Source organism: Anastrepha obliqua, chromosome 3, assembly GCF_027943255.1.
Source record: "Anastrepha obliqua isolate idAnaObli1 chromosome 3, idAnaObli1_1.0, whole genome shotgun sequence".
NCBI classification, from domain to species: Eukaryota; Metazoa; Arthropoda; class Insecta; order Diptera; family Tephritidae; genus Anastrepha; species Anastrepha obliqua.
The window spans coordinates 72,605,580-72,633,451 of record NC_072894.1 but is presented as its reverse complement, the minus strand read 5'-3'; the positions used below and the strand labels follow the sequence as shown (position 1 = coordinate 72,633,451).

Here is a 27,872-nt window from a genome sequence, read left to right as displayed (position 1 = left end):
AGTTGCCAGGTTTGTGCTGCGCTTATTTTTGTTTTTGTTTCTTTCTTCTTCTTAAATCAATAAAGCAAACACCAAAATAAAAAATGCATAACACATTTTTAAGGGCATACAAAGGAGAAGGTGACAGCCACGTAAAGAGAGCAGCGCAATATGAAAATAAATCTACCAAAAGTAGCAAAGCTGCCGTGAAAAGTGTATAAGTACATAAATAAGTAAAAAGTTTAAAAAGCTAATAAAACTTTAAAGAACTTTCTGCTGCGTACAAGGTCTTTCAAATTGGAGTTTCGATTTAGCTTTGTGTTGATTTTTCTTTTTTTACACTTATGTATGGCATCTCTTTTGCCAGATGTTAAGTAGAAACTCAACAAATTGCTATTGTGGTATAAATTGCATTTCGTTTGAGAAAAGTAATTCAAGTATTACTAATTTAATTAAATTATAAAAATAAATCTGTGAAAGAGATAGGCTTCCCGAAAAAAATAAAATCAACGAGAATAAGCAATATTGGGTATAAAAAAATGCGTGACATTATATTTGGAAGCGTCAACATGTCAGAATTGCAGAATGAATGGGAATACAAAGCGTTTATCATATACGCATAGGACCAAACCATACACCAAAGTCAAAGTGTTTACATGCATATAACTATATGTTATATTTAAACCAGAAACAACCAAAACTTTGCGGTGCAAATTTACTGAGATAAATTCCCAATTATGCTTAAATATAATATCTTTGAAGATTTATCTTGCGCAGTTATATCTGTGAAAAGTATACTATGATCCTTTGGAAAATATCATTTATAATTCATAAATTTTAGGTCCTTTATTATATACTTTAATAAACAGGTATTTTGCCGAGAGTAAACGCGAAAAAAGAAAATCAGTAATGGATTTCAAACTTAATAATGTGATTGCATTATAATATATTTGGATGGAAAATCACAACCAGCGATTGTTTGTGAGCTCGAGCACCTTAAATTAAATAAAGTTTTGGTTTATCGCACCATTACTCGTTACAATGATACTGGTAGCATCGCGAAATGTCATGGAGGTGGTCATCAAAAGACTGCAACGTCACGTGAAATGGTTCAAAAAGTGGAGAAGCGACTTGAGCGAAATTTCCGACGAAGAGCCAATCAATTGGCGAAAGAACTAAAAATATCTGACCGTATCATCCACCACATACTGAAAAATGATCTCAAAGTGCGGGACCATGTATAGGGTGATCAATCATGAGGTGCTTTTTTCAATAGTTAAAAAAAAACAAAAATGTAAATTATGTTCAAAACCTTTATTTATCATTTGAAAGGACATTCTTTCTCATTTACTTTTTGAATATGACTTCATTCAAATGTTGGCCGCAACTACGCTTAAGGTGGTCCATTCTGAAGGTCCAATTTTCAATCACTCGTTCGAGCATTTCGACTGGTATGTCGTGAATAACACGCGTAATGTTGGCTTCCAGAGCTTTAATCGTAGCTGGTTTATCAGCATAGACCTTGGACTTCACGAATCCCCAAAGAAAAAAGTCCAAAGGTGTGATATCACAAGATCTTGGTGGCCAACTCACAGGTCCTAAACGTGAAATCAGCTGCTCTCCGAAATGACTTCTCAATAAAGTCATTGTTTCACGAGCTGTATGGCAAGTGGCTTGTCACAGAACGCTGATTTTCATAATACAGTTGAACAATTTGTAGACGTTGTTGCGGTGTGAGTCTTTCCATGATGAAATGCCAAACGCTGTTCAACAAATCCACGATGACAGTTTGCCACAACTCGCGCGCGATCTGTAAAAAAACGCAAATGAAAAAAACTCCTCTTAATTGATCACCCTATATAATAATTTTATTTTTCTGCATAGAATAACTTCAACTAATGGCTTAACTATTTTTGAATGGAGTTTCATTTATAATTATTTATCTTGGGAATTAAGTTTAAACTTTCAATAAAAAAAAAAAATAAATTATGAAGCTATTTATATTTAGTACTGTGAGATCATCAAATGAATTTAATGATCGCCTAGCAGTTAAGTTCTTTGGGGTACCGCAATAACTCTCCCACAACATCTGGTGCGTAAAAGTTGACATCTCGATGAATATTGAGCGAGGCTGGTCCATTCACTTGAGCTTCGGTCATTGTTGATCGTAAGTACGCTTTTAAACTACATAATTTTCAAAGATAACCTTCACTCGTTGCCGCAGTAACAAGTAGTGTCGCCATAACATAAGTTGAAAGATCTGATGAAGATTCGGAAACGCTGCGTCGTTGCAAATATCAAGCGTCTTGTGCGAGTTTTTCACGTTTTTATCGGCAACAGCCCGATACCAAAGTTGAACTTCACTTAGAAATTCGATATAAATCTTCAGCAGAATCATATTGTACGTTGAGACGTTGAGTTTGATGTGATGAAAGTTTTAACCCTTTGGGGACGGTGTCGCTCGACGGGCGAGCGTCGCTGAGGACGAAGGTATTGGATTGCGCAGTAAAGAAAATAAATATGTTGAAATTTATAAAAATTAAGACTTTATTTAACACAAGTGAATTTTTTTATAAAATAAAAAAAAATTATTATAACTAACTTTTATCACTGCTAATGTTGAAATGCCTGAGTGGATTCCTTATTGCAGGGATTTCACTTCCACTTGACGAAGTAATGCCGTCATCGGCGTCTTATCAGATTCAAAGTAATATTCGTCAGGACTGTTACTATCTATGTCACTTTAGATCGCTTAGCCATCGTGCGTTGGATAAAATATAAAATATTTAAAAGCAGTGACACTGAAAGGCTGAATCGAAGAACTCAACTTCGTTCTGACTCTACCGTCGTCTCACATCGTAAGCTTACATTATAAAGAAGATAAGACTCGCTAATGCTCCCTAATTTCTTGGAATGAAAAAGTGACTTTTTTATTATACCTATGCGTATCTTATCGCTCAGAGCGACAGACGTCGCGAGCCTCGCAGCTACGAACTCATGTGGGCGGCTATATGCCGACACTCGTTCCCAAAGGGTTAATATGCGTAAGTCAATGCCGTGCTTTAAGCTTATCGTACCCACAGATTCTGATATTTTCTTGCAGTTCTCCGTAGCATTTTATGTCTCTGAATTAGTCGGCTCCGTGAAGAGGGCAAGGAATCTGTTGAGCTCGGAACAAACAGACAAATTTAATCTGATGTAAAATCTTCCCACCACCAATTTCAACAAGTTGGTTAAATACCCCAAAAATCTTCGCCTTGTGAGCATGACCCTGCACTACCCATTTAAACTTTCTCTTTAATTTGAATTTAAAAGCGCAACTCGAACTTAAGACCTTGCATCTCCAGTACATAACAAAACTTCATCCTTTACGTGCATATGAGTTTTTTTTCAATATTTGCTCTAAGTCCATGGGTGAGTGTGGGTGTGCAGTGATGTACTGTTTGCTTGTGCTGTATGCGAACAAAGATGAACTGTTTGATGCTTAACGTTCAAACGTTTCCCAAATAGTTAGTACCGAAGGGCGTGTTCAGCAATTTTATTTTCATTCTTTTTCTTTCGTTTTCGTCTCGAATTCTGTCTGATTTAAAATTCTTTACATTCACTCATTCACGATTTTACCCCTTAACTTTTGCCTTTTTTTAAATTGTTTACTTTCATGTGCGTTGTGTTTGCATTGCCACAGGAACGTCTGCTGCTGTCGGTGTTGCCGCGTCACGTTGCCATGGAAATGAAGGACGACATTGCAGGTCAGCCACGTGATACACAATTTCACAAAATCTACATACAACGACACGAAAATGTCAGGTGAGTGGAGGGAGATTGCAACACAATAACTCACAAACCAAAAAAATCAAAAGAGAAGTCCTAACATAACATTTACACATATATGTAAAGTCATATCATTTTTATGGCCTAACATTCGGAAGGCCGTAATAATTTTGCTTTAAAGCCAATATTTTCCCTACTAAGTGGATTTAGATGTTGCAAAGTGTTTGTGTTGTGCGCCTGATTTATTGTAAGCATTTTTGCTCCATTCGAATTGGAGTATTGAAATTCATAAAGATTTTGAGTTCGAGAAAAAAAATAGTTGACATAGTAATATTTGGGTATGACGCAGAGACTCGCAAACACAATCAGCTGGTGGTGGAAGAAGTTGGAAAGGGACCAACAAAAGCATTAATGTGCAAGTCACGCCTGAAGGCAATTGTAGTCGATTTTATAGCATTTAATTTGCGGAAAATACACGTCGTGGAGAAATCAATGCAACGGCAATGATTGATGAAATTATATTTCATGTTTAATGGTAAAAAAAGAAATCATTGAAAAATATTGATGCCGAAAATGGTGATGCTTAAAAGGCTAAGTGTTTGATAAAAAAAGTCTTGTTTCCCAACTGTTCGTTTTACTTAATGTGAAATCATTCCGAACACCTGTTCATGTTAATTAATTTAGATATTCACCCAATTGTAACATCGCCAGGAACATTGCCACATCGAAGAGAATTGTAGGGTCTATAAACTAGAGAGACTCTATACCACTCTTCCCAAGGAGAAAAATGAAAATGATATTGGCATAACCCTACAAACATGCGAGTTATTAAAAAGGTATAAAAACCAAAGCTTAAATAAACAGAAAGCTCTGATTTCCAAGAAAATTGAGTTTCCCACGATGTCTGATTTCTGTTTTATCTCTAAATTATCCAACTAAGTCTTACATTAGCAATTTGGAATGCTAATGGACTTAGTAATCATAAATTGTAAGTTGAATTATTCACGAAGAGTAAGGCTGTAATTAGCGGTGCCGTACCTCAGCCATAACCGTAATCTTGGCAATGATCAAACATATGGGCATCACTGTAAACAATTATAGGTGCCACACCGTAACACCATAACCATAACCTTAGCCGTATGCATCTAGTGAATTTTGGTTTTTCTCCGTAACCTAAGAAACTGTGAAATACTTCACATTTGTTTTGATATTTGCGAAAACGCTTGAATGAATGAATAAAAAAAATAATTGTCTTAACAGAAAATTATCTGTGATTTTATGACAGAAAAGCAAATGTTGTCAATAATTCTACTTCAATATCAGCTGTAAATGTTGTTACGGCATGACTAAACGACAAATACTGTAATGTTGCGGCTGTGTTATGGTTACGGCTATGTAGCTTGTAGCTTAACAACATTCTTCTGTTCTCAGAAACCCATTTCACCAATAAAACAGTTTTTTAAGTAAAAAGTATATAATAAGTAAGTGGTAAAACCCACGGTGGCTCAGCTATTGGCTACATACATAATTGGCCTTGACACCCTTTTTGAGTGTTTGGCCTACCTCCTCCTCCTATTTGTGGTGTGCTTCTTGATGTCGTTGCACAAATGTTGAGACCTACAGTTTTAAGTCGGCTCCGAATGGTTTTTATGAGGAGCTTTCTCATGGCAGAAATGCACTCGGAGGCATACCATTGCTTACCAAATGGCGACAGCTATTAGAATAAACTTTTTCTTCATTTTGTTATTTCAGTGAGATTCGAACCTACTGCATATACTTTATATACTCAAGTTTTTTCATAACTCATTTCTTATTTTGTCGTTTCTAATTAATGGCGGCCGCCTCAGCCGAATCGGCTGGCTCGAATCTCCGTGCATGAAACACCAAAATAATAGAAAGTTTTTCTAACGCCCAGGCAATTACAAACCTCCGAGAGTGCCATTCGGAGGCGGCTTTAAACTGTAGACCCCTCCATTTGTGGAACAACGTCAAGATGCATATCACAAATAGGAGGAGGAGCTCCGCCCAATACCTAACAGAGTGTACGCGCCAAATTATTTATTTTATTTAATTATAAACTGCAAACTCCAAACTGGCGCAAGGGCAAAAGTACACAAAATTTCAGAGTCGCATTTCTGCATCAGGCAATATGATTTTGATTCATTTTCAATAAACGCACTCTTTCGGCACATTGACCTTGGAAATAAGTTTGCAATACTTCAAGGAATGTAGAAGCGTAAAACGGCTAATTTCGGTATGTTACTGACTTTTTGATATGATTTCCAGCGGAAAAGTGGGTGTTACTGTCAAAATAACAAGTAGATGTTCAATTTCGAGATAAAGATAAAGATGAAGATAATGGAAGAAAGGTAAAGAAACACAATAGAATAGAAATGGAGTCATGGATAGAGATAGAGAGAGGGATAGAAATAAGGATAATCAGGTAAAGATAGTGATGAAACTGGTTGAATTTCTACCACCGAGCGAGCGCTAGTAAGTAATAAATCTGTCATATCATTTTATGCCCACACATATATGTAAAGTTATGCAAGCTTTTGCACTTTTCCCTTTCTACAAATTTTTCAATTTCACGAAGTGAACGTCAATTTTCTTACCATTTCCTCTTATCACACATTCGCCCATCCAAAGTGCAGAAAGTTAAGCTTTTACGCCCTATACCCCATATTTGCCGTTCCTGCAGCGCAAAGTAAATCGCACAAAGGTGATTATTGCGTGAATTGCTCTTTTCCTGTTCTCAGAATTGCCACTTTGGATGTCAACAAAAATGCGAATGAAAGCCATAAGGAAAAAAGTCAATAGGTGAACAATTTGATTGCTACCTTAACGGCTTGTAAATGCAATGTACAAATATATATACTTGTGTCTGTGTGTAGAGCTCATTTTGTCACATGTCCGTTTGCACAGTTGTACACGATCTTCAGGTATTTGCTCATTTTGTGCTTATGCAGAAAAACTTCTCAAATTCAAATCAGATACAGTCTGAGTCTTTCAACATTTTTTTGCATAGATTTATTTTAAAGCATTTTAAAGGTTATTGGCTTTGGCTCATGCGGCTCATTTTTGTTTTGTCGCTGGCCTGAAAAATCAAAAACTAACTAAGTGTCGAAGTCTTAAGATGTACCGTTACAGAAAATAAAGGTTGGAAAATAAATGCAGGAATGAGAGTTAAAAAATGATTGACGGGTTTTAAAAAAGAATCATGAACTGCTTGACGAGGAAACTTTAAGGATAACTTCTGCCATAAAGAGTGGGCTGGAAATTTTCACTGTGAAAAGTTTAGCTTCTAGCATTTTTCTACGACTAACAATGAGTGAGAATATTTATGAATATTGCAAATTTTATCGGTTATGATTTATTTATATCTATACGGATTTCGTCGGTTATCTTTCTCCGAGAAATTAATGCTTTTATTAACTAAGAAAATTACCCTAGATAATAGTAGAATGCCCTTCTTCTTCTTTATTGGCAAACTAATATCCTAAGTTATTTTGGCCGAGGTCAACTAATCCTCTTTATTGACGCGGTAATATAATAAGCCATTTTGGTCGAACTCAAATAATCTCCCTGTAGACAACTAGCTGCTAAAGCGGCGCTAAGATTGAAGGAATAATCGATGCCCAAGTGATTGTCTTGGGTACACTGGAGTATACTTGGGATGTTTGCGATTATTGCTAACACAGGCCTTATATGCGAGTACAGTCGAGTGCCTCGTAAGTACAATATATTTTGGATTTAGAGAGCACTGGTACAATGGTGTAATAAATAATGAAAACGAGGTCAGTACATATACTGATGGCCCAAAAATCAATGATTAAGTGAGAGGTGGTGTATACTCCGAAACTATATATAGGAACCTTGCCTAGTCATTGTAGCGTATTTCAAGCCGTAGTCACATAGTTCGGGGACCTCGCCCCAAATTAGTCGGGACAAGGTCGACATATTCATGCCCTTGGCAACATGTACACTTTTAATAGACAGCCATATCATTACTGTTGCAAATTTCAAGTGGAAATAGTTAAACACCTGCGCTATTAGTAGAAAAATGGGCCGCACTAAGAGTCTACTTAAATTCAGAATCGTAGCAGGTGTTCTATCTGGGCACTGTTCAATAGGAAGATATGCCAGTAGATTTGGTTTACCATTCAATGAGTATTGTGGAAGCTGTCAGGATATAGAAGAGGAAGAGACAATCGAAAACCTTCTATTCGGGTGCATGGCTCTATGTAGAAGACGGTAAACTCGGTCTAGTTTTTCTTGGTCCAATTTTTTTTATCAGACATTTGATACCTCAGACTAGGGTAGATTTAGTCATGGAGCGATACTCAATAAATGTAAAAGTGGTTCGATTGTTTTGTGAAAAGTTTCGTTCCACAAGAAGTGGATTTCTCACATTGCAATGTGAGCAATGAGTTTTATTCTCCCCTAAACGAATACGTTAATAATCCAAGCTTTCACATTTGGGGTATTAAATTTCCACACGGCATTCAAGTAAAACTATGCACCCACAACGCGTCAATGTTTGGCGTGGGTTCTGAGCTAGTGGAGTTGTTGGACCGTACTTCTTCGTTGATATAGTGAAAAGTAAACGATGCTGTGACATGATAAAATTACCCTATTCCTAATAAAGTTCCCAGGAAGCATTAGCTCTCGGAATAACGAGCTCAAATTGAGGTCGATATCCTCCAATTTGACATCATTGGACTTCTTTCTATGAGGTTACATGAAGAGTATGCTCTAAGCCTATGAACCAGAGACGATTCAAGAGCTGAGAAATGAAATCATATGCGTTAGAAATGATATACAGCTCGAACTATGCCAAAAAGTAATGGAGAATTGGGATATAGTACATATCCTGTGTTGCCTGAGGTGTCATGGTGGGCATTTAACGGCTATTTTGTTTCATTTCGACAAAATTTGTTGTGTTTTATTAATAAAAGCTGCCTACTTTCTTATTGAATCATCCTTTGGTAGCCACACGTAGAATTAGCTAATGGGCACGCATAATTCTTCACGCCTGTAATTCCTAGTGGTCATCATTCAGATCATCATTCATTCCCATTGCTCTCCTTCATGATATCACCTTTTTTGCGTTTAATGGAACCTGAATGGATGAATTCATGTGCAGGTAAGCTCCCCTCTTTCGAAGGTTAATAAGCGTCATATTGACTTTTTGAACTGCCAAAAGAAGGATGAGGTTCGTTTAGCAGCAAACGTGGAAAGTCCTCAAACTTAGAACATATACACTTTTATATAGAATAAATTTTGTTTTTGACATATGTAGTGGTGATATCTTGTATAGTATATTAATGCATTAAACTTAAGTTGCCAGAAAGTGAGGTGGAAGAAAAAAAGATAATATAAGATAATCCGTAAGTCTTAGCACATATTGTCCGCCTTTAGGAGCCACCATCATATTTTCGTTGTTTGACAGTTCACAATGTACAAACCCTCACCCGCTAGTAAAGCCTTCGATTGCTATATAATTCCACTCAACCTAATTATTTACACACACTCATACGAGTACTTGCATGAACATACAACGGCCACACTATGGTCGCAGCGACGGCATTAGGCTGACATCTCCTAGCCCGCGGGCATTTTAAAAAAGCTCTCGCACAAATTAGAACACACATGGCAAAATCTCTCAGCGCGCTGTGAACTATGAAAGTCTGTTTACTAAGCTATTAATAGGAATTCATAATAGGCCCTCTCCCCCGAATCTCCGTGCATGAACATCAAATAATAGAGAAGTTCTTTTTTAATAGCGGTCGCCTTACGGCAGGCAATGGCAAACCTACGAGTGTATTTTCCATAAAGAAGCTCCTAATAAAACCGATTTGCCGTTCGGAGTCAGCTTAAAACTGTAGGTCCCTCTATTTGTGACACAACATCAATACGCACACCACAAATAAGAGGAAGAGCTCGGCCGACGGTAATAACTGGTACGAGTAGTTAGTTATTTTAGTTATTTTTCCTTTTTCATATTTTTTTACCAGCACAATATTTTACATACGAGAGCACTGCAAAGAAGCACAACAAAAATTACCACTTACTTTTAAAGTACTTATTTTTATGAAAAATATATTCATTTTTATAATAATGCAAAGAAAAATCTTATAAAGTGTACTCTCTCCTAACGGATACCTCTCTTAAGCGGAACCTCCCACAATCAAACCATTTTTTCAGTACATATCACAAATTCTTAAAAATTTTTTCTAACTCATTTTCCTCCAGCCCCTTAACCCACCCATAACATTTTATCTTATTTTTTACAATGTTCTCATAAGAGGACACCTTTCATAAATGGACAAATTGTTCAGTACCTTAGATGTCCGGTTAAGATAGAGTACACCTTATTTTATTCTGTTTACTTTACAAGCCCAAGTAGTGCTAATATTTTTGGGTGTAGCGATGGGATTTTCCACCTATTAACACATGCACAAAATTTGTTTGAATACGAGGCCGCACCACTGCAATAGGCAGATACACCGGCGACGCTCTTGCTCTCACAGCAGAGAGCGATGCACTTAGCGGTTATTTGAAAACTGCGTCTATACTACCAAGAGCGCTCAGCAACATTACAAAGCGGTACGGCATACTCCAGATTGTGGTTATGCCAAATCGTGCCATACTCCTCGATTATTATTTTTACATCTCGATAACTAAATGTCAACGAGATCGGAACAGCTCCTAGTGATACGCGAAGATGGCCCACTGACCTGAAATGAAAACACCACGCCGTTTTCAAGGCATAACGGCACATATCATTGCAACATTTTTTGTATAACGGTGGACTGATTTATGTAATATATGAGAAATAGTCTATCAAGACTGCGCTATTAATAAAAATCAAAATTTAATTTGATGTTTTTTACACTCCCACTTGCGTTTTGGCATTTGCTCCCGCAAGTAGGGTGATTTTTCGGGTTCTGTTTGTGTATCACGAATTTTTTGTTATTACATTTTTCATTGATAAATATTTTCATTCAAGACTAACAATGAAAGAAGAGGCATTACAAATGTACATGCATATGTATGAACAGTTAGCTCTTAGCAGGAAAGACGGCAGCCAAGCCATACAGAACTCCATATGTACAGAACAGTACTAAATACAGATACACGCACGTTTGCTAATACTTTCAATCTGCTTGGCTTAATATCAAAGTTGTTATATTTACCCAGCCATTTCATTTGATAATGTAAATCTAGAATTTAATACGACTTTTCGGAATAAATCGGATTATTTATAATTTCAAGCACTGACGAGCATAACAAATTATTTTCTTCCCTCTACATAAAGGTTGTTTTTTAAGTGCCTGAGAACTATCGATATCGCTAACTATGGTTTGATAGCTAAGAATGGTAAAATGTGTTGGTATTTCTGTTTAGTAAGGTTAATTGGTTGGCTTAAGTGGTGATTCGTCCAGAATCCAACTAACGCTTCCTCACCATTTTGTTGCCACATCCTCGTTACCAACTTTTTACCAGTTATTTACAGCAAGACTATATCCAGTCTGTGCGGTTTAAGAACCTTATTAGGTTGTTGACATCTAAACCAGACAGTTACTCGAGACTCTCGAACAGTGGTATGCCCAGGGTTAACATTCTGTCCTTCCATAGGGCAGGGTATTCCCAGAGGAAATGGAAGATTGTTTACTTTTCCTCCGGTTGTTTGGAATTGTGACAGTATGTCTTGTAAGGGATGCCCATTTTGGCTGTTTGTTCTCCGAAAGACCAAAAGCCAGTTATGACTGCCGTTAGTCTACAGGCGTCCCATCTTTTCATGTTTATTAATGTCGACGGTTGCTTGAGGTTGTAGGTAGGCCATAACGCTCTGCTAATTTTGCATTAAGTCGGGTCGCTTCATCTGTAATCTGCGATTGGAGGTATTTTAGGAAAATTGCACTTTTGACTGCACCTAAGGGTGGAAATACCGATTTTGCAAGAGCGTTATTCATGGCAGATCCCCTTATTGTCAGTTCATCTGCTTTTTTATTACCTTCAATACTCCGATGTCCCGGGACCCAGATTAAGGTGAATTTATGGTTTTCACTCAAGGTGGTGAGGCTATTCCTACTTTGTTCCACCACTTTAGAGATTGTTGTAGCCGATCCCAGTGCCTGGATTGCAGCTTCGCTAACCGAAAGAATAATTCCGCCTGAAAGACACTGCAGGTATTAGAGAGACGCACAGATTTTTCAATTTTAAGTTTTTGAGAATATATACCGGCTCCAATACCACAATCCATTTTACTTCTATCTGTATAGACTGTACTGTCGAAGTTGTTTAGTGAGAATTTCTTATTCCATTCCTCCCTAGATGGAATGAGATTTGCAAAATTCTTATTGTATGATATGTTACCGTCGGGACGATGTAGTTAGTCCTCTCCGAGGTATACTGGGACTGTCGCAGTAATAGACTGACATGGCCATGAGTTTTTTCCTTGCAGCGCCCGGCTTCATTTAACCTAAATGCACTCATGGTTGCCATTTCTTGATATGCAGATCTACCGGAATAACGTGTGTCAGTGCGTTCAGAGCCTCCCTAGTATATGGTCTGATTGCACCGACTGTTGTTGTACAGGCTAATCATTGTATTCTGCCAAGTATTGATGTTGTACTCTCTCCCTAGAGCTTTCCACCCAACTACCGAGCCATACAATAAAATTGGTCGCATAAAATATGGTTGTATATAATGTAAGTTTAGGTTAAAGACCCCATCTTCTTCCAAGCATGCGTTTACAGGCATATAGAGCGATTTCTGCTTTCTTTACCCGTTTTCCAATGTTTAATTTCCAGGTAAGTTTGGAACTCAGAATACTCCTAAGTACTTAGCACTGGTTAAAAGTAAGAGGGTTTGTCCATTAATATTTGGTAGTGTAAAAATGTGTACCTGATATCTGATCGTAAATAGCATAAGTTCTGTTATACACGCATTTAAACTTGGGCCACAGCCGGTAGCTCAAGAGTTAAGCCCGTCTAGCGCTCTTTGAATGATCCTACTGATCGTATTGGGACACAGTCCTGATGCCATTAGTACCACATCATCAGCGTACGCAACTACTTTTACCCCACCTCCATTAAGTTTTATTAAGATTTTGCTAATCACACATAACCAAAGAAGTGGAGATAGCTGATGTGAGGTACCCTTATTAACTCTTTTAGTTATGTTGACATTACCCATATTAACTCTAATGATCCTGGTTTCTAGCATAGAGATGATCCAATTGTTGACACAATTTTCCAGCCCTATGTCTATTAACGCCCGTTGAATAGCATCAGTGCTAATATTATTAAATGCACCTTCTAAATATATCTCTAACAATTTTCCAGCTATTTAGTATATAACCTAGGTTTTTACACGCTTTGAGAATTTCCATTAGCAATGGTAGAATATTATTAAGAGTTTCCTGTACGTCTTGGGAAAGATCCCGTCAGGGCCTGGAGATTTTAAAGGTGAGAATGATTTGATTGCCCATGCAACACCTTCTGCCGGAGTGCCATCTGGCCTCTTGATTCAAGAAGCCATGGAATGATCTTTGGACAAAATATTGCTGAGCCTCGCATAATCTCCAGTAGATTCGATTGAAGAACAAAAGTCTCTCCTGCTCTCCTTCTTGGCGGCCCTAGTTGCGTTTTTGTACTGTCTACGACTTTTTCTGCACAGTTGCCAATTACCTGTTGAGTAGCTGAAGATAAAATTTGATCTGGCTTCTTCCTTGAACTTCGAGAGCTCATTGTTCCACCACGGAGGGTACGATTTTTTGCTTTGACGTTTTGTAGGCCCTACTGAATGTCTTCTCCAATGTTGTAACCCTTACTCTCAAGGAGAGGGATTTGGCTATCGCAATTATTTCTTAATAGTTTTTTATACAGTAAGGGTGTATCCACCCTCAGATCGAGCTCGTAAAGGATCAAGCTGTGATGAGAGGTAAGGTTAGTAAGGAATAAAATAAATCTGTTCGCAAAGTTCATAGAGCGAAGTGTTGGATTTTTCGTGGTTCTCAACTTTTATGCAAAATACAGGTCGTGCAAGAATTAAAGTCGAATTACCATCGTTTACGTCCCATTTTTGTTGATTGTGCTCATATATGTTAGATTTATTATTCAGATTTATTGGAAAAAGTAGCCAAAAATTGGACCCAGCGAACATATGCCGGATATCATATTCAAACAATAAATTCAATGTAATTGTCTCTCAGATTATGATAAATAATAAAATGCATTCGAACATTATTTCTGCTTTGTATTTAGTTCTTCTTAAAAATGTTACCTAAAAGTATATATTATCAATATCGATACATATTATATATACTCAGTTATTTATGTATAGCCCACTGTGTAGTGGTTTTAGTCCTTTAAATAGCGGCAAGCACAAAATCTCATAATCGCTGGCGTCAACGACAACACTGCGGAATGCTCGCATATTGCCGGCTGGCGTACTCTTAAATTTCAGTTTGATTTGTTACTTTGTGTTTCGATTTACTACTAAGCGATTGATTTTTCCAAGCATTTAAACGTTGATGTCAGCCTTCTCTGAGTTTTTTATAAATCGGTGTAATTACCTATAAAAAATATGTCCGCATATATTGCGTGGTATGTAAAAGGTGGTGCAAAATTAAGCATCCCATTATATTTTTAAATAACTTTTTTGCTAAATAAAAAATTGATTGAGTGATGAAAGTCACCTTTACACGCTCCACTGCTTGTCGGTCTGTATACTTCATCTATCTGGTTCACATGTGTCAAATATGATTGACATATGATGCCATTTGCAGAAGTTATACATCTTCCGAGAGGGTGATTAATTTTGCATTACCTTGCCTACAGGTATTTACCGATGCTCGAAATACTCATGCAAAATAGTCAAATGTCGCTCTTCACTTTACATTAAGTTGTTACACTTTCGCACATACAAAAATGTGAAAATCCGTTTGAATGTTCGTTTGTAATATCTGGGGAGCAATATCGAATATCTTCATATTTATTAGGTAAGCTATCAAGCAGTTTATAGACAAGGCCTTCTGAATTCGATGAAGAACGTCTCAAATTACTTTTGAAGAACAGTCGCCAAACCAGTCGTAAATTGACGAAAATTGGGAGCCTAAGTGCTTCACGAGCTCAACGAAAAAAAGAAAAAAGTCGCCTTCAAATTGCTTCTCAGCATCTCGCCCCCCATCGAGCAACACGCGGTCATAAATAACCCTTTTTGTAGTAAATCGGGAGATGAAAACTGGTGTATAGGCACCAATAGTCAATATGAAGTGAAGAACGGAGTGGGTGGCTCCAGGAGATACACCAAAGCCGAAAGTCAAGCCGGACCTTCATCCAAAGAAGATCATGACATGTGTTTGGTGGGACTGGGAGGGCATGGTGCATTGAGAAATGCTCGAAAATAATGCCACGGCCAACAAGGAGCTCTACATTCCCCAACTACAACGCGTGAATGAGACTGTTCGACTGCAAATAGCTGATCGACATAGACAAAGCATACTCCTTCACGACCACGTCAGGCCCCACGTTGCACAAGTCGTCAAAGGCGCACTCCAAGCGCTCTACTGGGAGTAGTTAAAATACAAAACCCATTCTCCATAATCTTCATCTAAGGTCATTTGAATTTATATTTTTTGTCTGATATTAGTTAGCAACTAGTTTTTTAATAATTAAACGATGTCATTAAGCCAATCCAGCGAAATAAGTCACGGCTTCTTGGTGTCAACAGCATACACATTTATGTATTTGGCACTGGAAATTCTAGAACACACAACAAATTCTGAACATTTCTACTTCTATGCAAAAGTAATGCAACCTATGCAAGTTATCGACTCTCTTCAAAGAGAACAAAATATCTTCTAAGGCTATTTTATTCTTGCTTTAGTGTCTAATATAGTCAAGAATTCGACGTTTATCAGGCGTTTCGATCAGGCACAAGGTTATCTATATTATTAATAAAACTAATTTCTCTGGGCCGATTGATTTTAGATGAATATTCAAGGACTTCTGATGATCACCGCAAGTAATTTCTGGAGAAACGTGATCTACATAAACAGTGATAACTTTTACAATTATTAATTTTCTTTTTTTTTTTTTTGAAATTTTGCTAAAGTCAAGTCGAAACATGATATATTAATACTATGTTTTTAGTTTTGTAAAATAAAGCAATTGGCTGTAAAAAAACAATATGGAAAATCATCATTTTTTCGGGCCTCTGACTACCCCTAACCTCTTAAAGTTATTTTAGATTTCAGAGAAATAGCCTACTACTTTAAAACTGATTCAATAGAGTGCCTCTTGAACGGTTTGTAATGTTTCGAGTCGCTGCTAAGTATTGGAGTAAGGCCAGCAAAGTTACTTATGCGCTATGGCTAAATTTGATGTCAACTCCTTCGGTTGCTACTTTTTCGCTTTGGGTTGGGAATGCTTTAAAAGGAATGTATATGTTATGTATTGCACAGCACATATGTACTTCTCATTTCTTCAGCTTCACTTTATACATAAAAATCTCAATCACCTCATCAAGGACTTTACTGAGAGTATATTGGACCAAAGAAACGTCCGTTTCCCACTTGATATCCGCCTTCAGCAGAGAAGTTGCACTAAATTTAGTTTAAAAAAACGTCAACAATTTTTTTGCAATTGTTTCTACATGAAGTCACTCTGCATTTTGAACCCAGAATCATTAAAATCAGTTCATTTTTGACTAAGTTATGAGCATTTAAAAAAAAATTCTCTTATATAATTAAAAAAAATCCATTTTGAGTCGAAAAACAAAACTGCCGATAAATCTTGAAAAAAAATTTTTTCGGGCGAACAAAAAAATACGTGTCTCATTATTTTGGCCAGAGAGTAACATATTTGGGTTACATCGAAATCGAAGAACATGACCCGAATAGCCCGGTTGAATTGAAATGGAAAGCATCTATGACGAAACAACAACCTGACTTCCAGTTTAAAGGTTACACTCTTCAAGTCGAATGTGCTGTCTACCGACTGCGCTGTACCTTTTCTCTACCTGGAGAATCACCACCGCAAACATCCTCTGCATATCATTTTCTTATTCCATCTTTCTTACTTATCTTTTCACTGAGTTCTTATTTCTTCGACAGCCTGGGGTAGTGCGCTAACATAAATTTCATCAATCTTCCCCATTATATAATATTATATCAACAGCTCTGGCTGGCTGTAGATATGTTCCTGTTGGAGGTTTCATAATGATATCAAAACAGCGCTTTAGTGCTACTTGGGGAGTGGCAAGGTGGCGCTGCAACCATTTCAATTACCTACCTACCTTTAATTTATTAGATGGAGTTTAATATACCTGGTGATAGGAATTTTTCACGGATCACAAAAATACAACTTTATAATTTATAATTGGCGCAAATCAGAATATATATACTTTTTTATTATTCTGAGAACACTAAGCTGTCTAGACTGCATCTGTTTTTTGAATTCTCAGTTTTCGCGAAAAGTTGCTGTACCACAAAACCCGCAATCACTCTATGCCTTCTTAATGCTTTTTGTGTCTGTATCTGATGATTCAACTCATAAGAAAAAATGTTCAAATGAAGGAATTTTTTCTCGAGAAAAAAAAAATTCGCGAGAATACAACCCTTAGGAATATTTGCGATAAGTTTGAATACCTCATTACATAGTTTCTATTAAACATACTATAACATACTTATGTATGTATAAACATGTTTATCAAAAATAATCACATATGTAAATAATAACAAAATTGTAGTACATCTAAAAATAAACATTGTTGTATTCTTTTGCTAACAATAGCATACTTTTTGCGGACATCTGCGGTTTCACCAGCCTCTCCGATCAATGCACCGCTGAAGAGTTGGTCCGGCTGCTTAACGAACTTTTTGCCAGGTAAAATGAAAGACCACACTTGTTTCCAGCTATGGGTAAGCATGGATAGCCACCCCAATTGTCAATTTTTTGTTTTTTATTGTTACGTTTATATAGCCTGCCGCTTGCTCTAAGAAAAAGGCTAAAACTTTGTTTGTGCCTAATCGAGTAATCGAAAAAAAATCAGTATTCAGCAATTAGTTTACAGAAGCCATTATTTTAACATAATTATGCCATGGGAGGTACTTACTTACCTTTAGTTTCTAGAGAATTTGTTATATAATGGCTTCTTAATGCTTAATCAGTACCCGCTAGATTCCATAATCTATTACATTAACTTGGGTATATATTTAGAGCAATTACTTACATTTAATTTATAAGAAAGGTTTTGTATAATGACCTGCATATTTAATTCCTAGTAATCTATTCTTCCTCACTTACATACAAATAACTCCCAAATTACATAAACAAGTATGGGTTTATGCGTAAAGGGAACGAGTACAAGACGTAGTGGCTCCTGCCATCAAACAAACAGTGGCATATAAGCACCTGTGTCACTTTCGACAGTTATAGGGTTGAAGCAGCAAGGATTTCGTTCATTTAGGAACCAGCATAAACCTCAATAACAATGTCAGCCTTCAAATCCAACATAGAATCTCTCTTGCCAACAAGTGCTACTTTGCACTAAGTAAGGCTAATGAGTGGTAAAGAATTTTTTTGACGAACAAATCGAACACTTTATAAATTTTTATCATGTCCTACCTACCTTGAAGTGTTTGATGGAGAGATTCTGCGGAAGATTTTTGGACGCCAAGCGGTTATCGCGCCAATCAAGTAGAAGGATGATTTCCCCAGCATACTTCTTTAAAGTACACCCTGAAAATTGAAAGCAAGCACAAAATTAGTTTTGAAAAACTTTTTTACTAATTAAAAAAAATGATTTTGAGAAATCTCTATTTTGATCTTTATGAACTCCATGGCATGTACGTTTATATACTGGCACTATCTAGTATAATTTAATTTAGCAGTATTCTAATTGAAGGATTTAATCCATCTACATACATATATAAAGCAATGAATTATGAGTACCAAATGCCGCTACATCTTCTATTACGTCTGCAATTCAGCTGATCCCCTCAAAATCACTGATAGCCAGTTAACGGTATAATGTTGGCCATACCTTCTGAACTCTCTCCGCCGTGCACGCGTGCATATGTGACCCTCAGGTGAAAAATGTCTTAAGCGGCCAAAACAATTCATCAATTCACGCGAAATAATTTATTGTTGTGCCATAATAATGTAGAAAAATAAATAAGTAAACCAAGTGTGTTGCTAAATTAATTCAGGTGTAGGCATAAATAATGAGACTTTCTAATCCGCGCTATTAATACAAATGATTAATAACACTAGTGTACGCTGAATAACACCCACGCACCAGGCCACCCAGTTTCTATGTAGAAGCGGTCGCTGAGTTCGAAAATCTACTCAGTTTTCGAAATACCACCAAATAAAGGCATTGGCTTAAAGTTCAATTATACAAATTTATAATCTTTTAAAAATTCGCTAGCCGATAAAAATAAATGAAATATCGAATTAATGGTAATTAAGTTTGCTATTTTTCGTTTACAGTAAATTTTCCATTAAAGCTAATAATTTTCACAACATTTACAAATTAAAAAAGGTTTTTTTTTTCAAAAATATGAAAATTTATTTCTTTATTTAAAAGTGTAATAATTATTTATATACTAATATATAATATTTATAATTATTACACTTAAAAGGTAAGAAAAAAAGGAACAAGCACTGGTGGATATGGCCTTTGGCTATTGTTTTAAATGGTTAATAATATAGATAAAGAAGAAAAAATGAAATAATTATATTATGCTAAGTTTACTAGATGCTTGATTCAAGATAATAATATATTATACCTATAGTGGAGAAAGATTAAGATAGTATAATACAATCGGGGGAATGTGGATGTAACCACTATTATATATACCTGTGAAGTTAAAATTTTCGGATGGTTTTATATTTTTAAACACTGATGATCTAATATTTTGGACTCCTGAACATATATCCATGAAGTGAGATACGGTGAACTCGCTGAATCCACAAAACGGGCACGGGGGTTTCGGCAAACCATTTAGCAAATACGAGTGGGTTGAAATTGTATGGCCAATTCTCAGAGGAACAACGGTCTTAATATTCCGGCATGATGAACTTGACGGGTATTTTTCTCAAACTTAAAATATCTAGCAAAAATGTAAATGTTTTTAATGATTTACAGAAAATTATTTTGCATTTTTTTAATATAAACATTTTAAGTCTACAAATATTTAAGAAAACGATTTTCCATTTTTTTTAATCATTTCTCAAATCTTACATTGTTAAAAAAAATTTCACGGCTTTCAAAAGTTTATAAAAAGATTTTCATATATCTATTATCTATCAATTTATATTATAATAAATATTTAAAAGCGCAATTCTCAATTTTTGCTTTAACTCATTTTTCAAAGCATACATCTATAACAAATATAAAAGTTTCCAAAATAGTTACAAATTAAAAAAAAAATGTTTAATATGAAAACTTTCAATTTATACTTTAAAAAATAAATACAAAACTCTATTTCCGAATTTGTTTACTCGTTTGCTACAAAAAATTTAAACGTTTTCAAAAGCTTATAAAAAATGGTTTTTTTCCAATATAAAAATTTTGAATCTATATTGCAACAAATAGTTAAAAACACGATTTCGAAATTTGTGCTGATTCAATTCTCAACCGTAACATATCTAGAAAAAAATTTAACGTTTTCGAAAATTCCAAAAAAATATTTTTTTTTATCATATATTGCAAGAAGAAAAAATTGAAAATATTATAATAGAAAAAAGGAAAAAATGTCTTTCTATAGATATAAAAGTTACTAGCTTGAGAATAAATAATAAATAAATATTTAAATAAATAAATTATAAATAATAAATAATTTTTGTGATATTCAGTTTTATAGTTTATTTCCCCAGGAACAAATTACTAAGGATAACAAATCTGAATTATAAAACTACTACATATTAATAACATATTTACGAAATTTTTTCAAAGACAGCAAGCATCAAACTTGAAAGGCGATTTCTGACGATTAACGTACTCTCGAGATATAAAAAATTTGTGTGATCTACAATACGATTTTCTATTTAGTCCAAATTATGATTTGACGATATGGCGAAAGCTACATGGCACAAAAAAAAATGTAATATGCAGATTTTCGGACTCAGCGACCGATTTTAAATAGAGATTGAATAGTCTAGTTCTTGAGTAAAAAAATATTATTTATTTGAGAACCAGTGTAACCATTTCCACAGTGCGAGTAATTTGGAAAAATGTTAAATAACGGCAAATAAAGCAAATGCATGCAAAACATTAGGGTGTCTTTGCTCCGAATAATATAAATATGGCCTACACATTTTCAAATGTGTTAAATGTAGAATAAGATGTAATAAAGACCCGTAATTATATGATACTTGGTGAATTCACGTATCTATTGCCGCTACTAAAGGCAAACAAATTTTTGAGTTCGGTGGAGCTTTTCTAAAACATGAATACTACTGTTGGCAAACAGTAAGGTGGTTGTAAAATGAAAAATCATTACTTATTCTTGTAAATCAATTTTATCCCCTTCAAAATAATCCCCTCACGATGAAATACACTTATGCCAACGATTTTTCCAATCCCCGAAACATGCCAAATAGTCCATTTCCGGTATAGCCATCAGCACCTTCTTCGATTCAGCTTTTATCTCCTCAATCGACTCGAAACGCGTTCCCCGGAGTGGTCTCTTGAGTTTTGGGAATAGCCAGAAGTCACACGGAGCCAAATCAGGCGAATACGGTGGTTGCGGAACGATATGCGTGGAATTTTTGGCGAAATGGTCACGAAGAACGAGTGCAGTGTGAGACGGTGCATTATCGTGATGCAAAAACCAAGAGTAGTTGGCCCATAATTCTGGTCTTTTTAGACGAATTGCTTCACGTAAACGACGCATAACGCTCAAATAATATTCCTTATTAACGGTTTGGCCAGGTGGAAGGAATTCATAATGCACCACACCACGAAAATCGAAAAAAAAACTGTCATCATGACCTTTATTTTTAAATGACTTTGACGTGCTCTTTTCGGTCTGGCCTCGCCTTTAGCACGATATTCGCTTTATTGGTCGGTTGTTTCAGGGTCGTAAGCATAAATCCAAGTCTTATCTCCCGTAATGATGCATTTGAGCTTGTCCTGATAGTCTGAAAGCATTGTTTCACACACATCAACGCGACGACTTTTTTCCAAGAAATTGAGAGTTTTCGGTACCAAACGAGATTTGACTTTTCGTAGGCCCAAACGGTCTTTCAAAATGGTTTTCACAGATCCTTCTGATATTCCGATCATATCAGTAAGGTCTTTAACAGTCAACCGACGATTTTTGAGCACTAACTCCTTCACATCCACACGTTCTCGACCCTCTTTGAAGTATTGGTACCACTTATAAACATTTTTCTGCGACATGGTCGAATCACCAAATGCCTTCTGTAACATGCTAAACGTTTCCGCAGCCGAAATTTCATTCCGCAAACAAAATTTGATGGCACTTCTCTGCTTAATCAAATCAGACATTGTAAAAATCGAAAAATGCACTCTTGGTTGTTTGGTAAACACAAGCGTAAATATATTACTGATAATGACATTCACATGAAAGTTGGCCCAGATGTTATTAACAGTGCTGCCAACTCATGAAAAAAAATAACTAGAGCGAAGTTTTAATCCCGCGAAGTTTGACAAATAAATTCACCTTACTTTTTGCCCACAGTAGTATATATTTCCATTACACATTTGAAGACCTTTTTAATGAGAATGACATGCCCATATTTCCTGTGTATAATAATAGTTGAGGCTACGCGAATACTCCCATGCGCCGTTATAGAGGTACCTACTGAGTTACTAACAAAGCCTTGCAAATAAAAAATGGCAACCCTAATGTGCATCATATCTCAGTTTCTTGAAATATTTCTTCTATTTTTTCAAACATTTAGATTTGATCGATTAGCTGCTGAACATCATTGCCTGCGAATTAAACTTTTGGGCGATTGTTATTACTGTGTATCTGGCTTACCAGAACCACGACCGGATCATGCTCATTGCGCTGTTGAAATGGGCTTGGACATGATTGATGCCATAGCGTAAGTGCAAAGAAAAATAACTTTATGTACTTTTGCTGCGAGTGCATGTTTTAAGAAAACAAAAAACACAAATTAAATTGTGATAAATAGAAAATTAACAAGAAGTCGGACTCAAACTACAACACTGCTTTACAGTTAGGCGTTTGAGCATGTTTTAATACTACAATAATTAAAAAACTTCTTTTCCAATAAATGATGTGTTTTTAAAGATCGTATTTTTTTAATAATCTTAAATTGTTACCCACGCTTTGTAATATTTCTAATTACGGACACTTCATTTTGCTCCAATTTTCTAGGCTTGTTCGTGAAGTGATGGCTGTCAATGTAAATATGCGTGTTGGCATTCACACCGGACGTGTGCACTGTGGTGTCCTTGGCTTGGTCAAGTGGCAATTTGATGTGTGGTCGAATGATGTGACACTGGCTAACCACATGGAAAGCGGCGGCATACCTGGGTAAGTGCTTTTTGGCGTAAATGTACATGCATAGGCGTGTGTGTGTGTTTATCTAAAACTCATTTTCATGTACTTGTTACAAAACTTAGAGTAAATGTTTCATAAACACCACTGGCGAAATGCAACATCAATCGATACCAGTTATACAGTACTTATTCTTCCTCTTTAAAATACTTTTGCACAGCTATATTTTTTATAGACTACTTAAAATTTTGATTACTTGACTCTTAGCTGAATGTATCGAATCATGCGTGCTTGTCAATTCCATGTGGACTGACTGCCAACAAACGCCCAAACAAGTGGAGCAATAAAATGGCATGCTATACAGACTTTTACTAGCAGTGACTGACCGGTGTATAAGTATTTGTAATATAAAATCACTTACTAACAATTCCCACTTGCTCCCTACCTGTCACTTCACTCCTCTTTCCCTTGCAATTTTAGTAAAGTTTCGGGTTATGTGAATTCCCGTGATATTCCATGTAAGAAAATTCTCTCATTCCGAACCGGTGCTCTTCTAATAAATGTGGTTGCAGCGTGTTTGACTTACACCAGCAATAGCAAAGAAAGAAAAAGACGATTGCTTAAACTCACTGGCCCGTAGACAGAGTCGAATATTAACGCACATTTTAGCTAAAACCAAATTCTAGCTTAAAATCAATTTTTAAAATTGTGTCAATTATATAATAGATATGCTAAAATTAGTTTCTGACTAAAATGAGAGGGAACAGAGTAGACCATATGAAAATGAAAAATTTACCTGGAAATAAAGGGTATTTCAAAAGACGGTTCTAGATGTTGTTTTAAAATAAAGCATGCAAAAATTCGGAATCTTTCAGGTTTCTCTAATTTTTATTCAAAATACGGCTCTTAACAATTTTATGGGAAAAAGTACATCATTTAAACATTCACATTGACGACGTCCACAGGCTTTCATACTATGTATAATTAAACTTCTCAGAGACCCTCTCACATATTATCGTATTGAGTTCAACAATCTCGTTACAACAAAGGCGTTACTTTCGTTTTTCGAGAGAGCGCTCTACTTCTCAGTTGCCTACTGAGCCCAAAGTACTACCTTTTGCCAAGAATTATCCTTCGTTTATCCAAAGTCCTTTACCACTTCAAATTCGCGGTTGCCAACATTAAAGTGTTGTCTAAGACGCGAAGGTTCTTTGTATGTTGACAGCAGATATTTTGTTTTACTCTCGTTCACCGCATGACCCACTTTTTCTGCTTCCTTCTCCAGACTGGAGTACGCTGAACATACAGTTGCTTAGTCCGGCAATATCAATATCGTCAGCATACAAATAATTTGCCCAGTAGGAGATTGAATCACTCGCTTGGTATCAAACGGCTCCTTTCCGATCGTGACGGATCTTACCGTAGCGCTCAGCGTCATTTTACACAGCCGTATAAGTTTTGCGGGGATACCAAAGCCAGACATAGCGGCGTTCTTGCTTGTGCTATCGATAGCAGCTTTGAAATCGACAAAGAGGTGGTGTTTGTCGACTTGTCGTTGGTGGGTTTTCCCCAGGATTTAGTGTGTCGTGAAGATCTGGTCAATAGTGGGCTTAGCAGGCCTGAACCCGCACTGATATGGTCCAATCACTTCTTTTTACGATGGGGCTCAACACTCACATAATACGCCCGATAAGACCTTGTACGTAAATAAGACTAATCCCACGCTAAATTGCGCAGTTTATAGGATCACCATTCTTGTAGATTAGGTCATATAAACTTAACTTTTCAAAACCCCAGCCTAGTCTGCCAGTCCAACTGAACCAGTTTCTTGAAACTTTCTCTCTTGTCGAAGATTCGGAAGATTATTTTTACCAAAAAAATTACGACTTTTGCGGTATGGTGTTCTTAATGACCGACCATTTTCATGAGTTTCAATCATTTTAACGCGTGGTTCTATCGCTTAAAATTGTACATCTGTCTACCTGAGAAATGTCAAAGATACAAACATAAAAAATAGTACGATCTAGGAATTATTCACTGCTAACATCTAGGAGTCACTTTTGAAATACCCTTTGTAAATAAATGTGAGGACCTTAATTAGTTCACTCCGCGTCAGCTTCATATTTGCGGAAGTATGTATGTGTGTCTGTACGAAGCACTCTTTGAATGTTTTCGTGTTTATGGTCCGTACCACATCACCCAAAAACGCAAAATCTTGACATATTTACAGCGGGCTATTTGGGGAACTTTCACGTATGTATATCTTAAGTATATATAAGTTTAAGTAAAAATTCCGTAATGTGTTAAAAATTTAATTTAGGGTCAGATATTTTCAAAATATTGCGCTTTTCGCTCCCCCAAACAAAGTTTGAAAATACTGAAATCGGTAATTGAAAATTGAATAATTATACGGAACGGTGCTATTAATTGGCCACCTAAAAGCTGCGGCTTGACTTCATTAGATATTTTTTAGTGAGCGTAGCTAGGAATACCACCAGAGACAATTCTAAAGTTTAAACATGAAATCGAACTTGCTATTGGTAAGGTGATTGCAGAAACTTCTGAAATTCTACTGAAAAAATAGACAACATTGAATAAATTTCATGCGCCTTTTATTTATAGCTGAATTAAATGACTTTTTTAAAGCTAGAAAGACCACTTGGAATGAGGTGTCTTGGAATGGCCCCTCTAAAATCCAACCCGAGTATAGTAAGCGAGGTACTGTAATTATTGTTTGAAATTTCAAGAAAAAGTTTTAATTAAAATCATTTTAGAAAAGCCGCAAAATTAAAACAAACATACTAGTCCTCGAACGACTGTTGGACACCTCCGGATTTCCGATGGTGCGTGGTGCGTGTCTATTCAATGGGGCCCAGGCATGTCACACTAAATGATAGAAACCATTTTTTCTAAGAGTTCAGCCAAAAAAAACCTCGAATTTAAAGTAATTTTTTTTTTAATTTAAGCAAAAAAATACTGGCGTTCCTGTTTGATCGAGTTACCATAAGAGGTGTTCGCACAATTTCGCTTTATTAGCACTCCTTTCCTCTTCAAATAAGCTACGGCCTCGTTTGTCAAGAAACACCGGCATTTCAATGACGTATATTTTTACGCTGAAAAATAGAAATATTTGGGAATCTGTATGAAGTTGAAGATGTCATGAAATACTATATAAGCATGGGCTATTTCTAACATTTCTTTACAGTTAGGATCCGTCTCCCTAAAGTTGGGAGTATCTAAAAAGGTTAATATTTAGATTAAGAACAAAATATTTTTGAAATAATCACAAATAACGGATAATGAAAAGTTTTTTTTATTAATGCGCAATTCTATATTGGAACACTTTGACCATCTTTTAGGCGAAACGCCAGTAATTGTGAACAAGTTGTCTTTGCACATTTTACTACGCAGTTGTGTGGAGCTTTTACGCGCTTTCATGCTAGTATACGTAAGTGTACTGATATTAATGCTCGTTTTGGACATGAAACACCGATTGCTGATACTAAATGTTTATTGGCAATAAATGGATGATGGCTTGTTGTGGTGGTGATACGATGACGGAGATCGAAATTGCCACGTAATAGTCGAGAATTTTATTACAAATATGTAATTAATTTCTGCTATTGGTAAAGAAATTGTGCTTTTTCAATGACAGAGAATGGCAGCTAAACAAATACACCAATAAATACTAAGATGATTTTTACATTTATATAATATTTGGCGTTCTACAGGTTGTTCGGTAACACAATAAGGAATTAAAAACTAAATTAAAAAATGATTTCTAAGCAGAAAAGTTTATTTTAATTACAAAGAAGACAAGTGTGGACTTTATTTTATTTTTTAATTATTTCCTCTAAATGTTGGCCATTACGTCGGAAGCATTATTGGAATCGGACCTCCTTACACCATGCCACCCGTTGGAGAAGTGTTGTCGGGATGCCATTAACCTCGCGAACTATATTTTCGTTTACTGCTGAGACGGTCGCTGGGGTTGTTTCTAGATTTTGATTTTGAGGTACCCCGCAGAAAAACTCCATAGGGGTAAGATCGTGCGACTTGGCTGGTCAGTATAAGTTACCAAAACGGCTTATCAGTTTGTTACGAAATAAATCACGCAGTAAACCGTGGTATCTCTGGCCGTGTACGGTGTGCCACCATCAGGCTGTACGGAAGGAAGGATGTTCTCTCATTCCTGGCAAAAATTAAGCGTTCAGCATGCGCCGATAGAAGACACCGTCCACAGAAATTGCTTGCTCTCGACGATTTTCAAAAAATTATGATCCAATTATTCCACTGCTTGTCAATGTCAAATCGTCACTTTGGGACTGTGAAGTAACTGCTGCTGTTTTAATAGTGGGTTTTGTCCTTTACGTGACCAATAACGCCAATTGACAATTACATTTAAATTACAATGCGCTTCCAACATTGGTTCGCAGAAATTGTTGCGCAAATTGTAAACGTTAAGATAAAGTGTTTGCACGCTTTAAATTTTGAAGTGCTGAAGTCTAAGATCCTTCCTCAATATTTCATGTTGAATACTTCTTGCAAGTTCCAGGCAGCCGCAATATTAAGCACGGGCTGACATGGAGTTAGTACTGAGCTGTTAAAT

General features: G+C 36.2%; 1 protein-coding gene across 1 annotated transcript in view; it reads left to right on the top strand.

The window, feature by feature from the left end:
- Positions 1–27,872, top strand: part of LOC129242063 (uncharacterized) — a 189,761-nt gene that overhangs the window by 86,490 nt on the left and 75,399 nt on the right. Inside the window, exons 11-14 of the mRNA XM_054878623.1 lie at positions 3,665–3,786; positions 17,556–17,648; positions 22,698–22,844; positions 23,141–23,299. Coding sequence (XP_054734598.1) covers positions 3,665–3,786; positions 17,556–17,648; positions 22,698–22,844; positions 23,141–23,299 — 521 coding nt within the window. The remainder of the gene's footprint in view (positions 1–3,664; positions 3,787–17,555; positions 17,649–22,697; positions 22,845–23,140; positions 23,300–27,872) is intronic.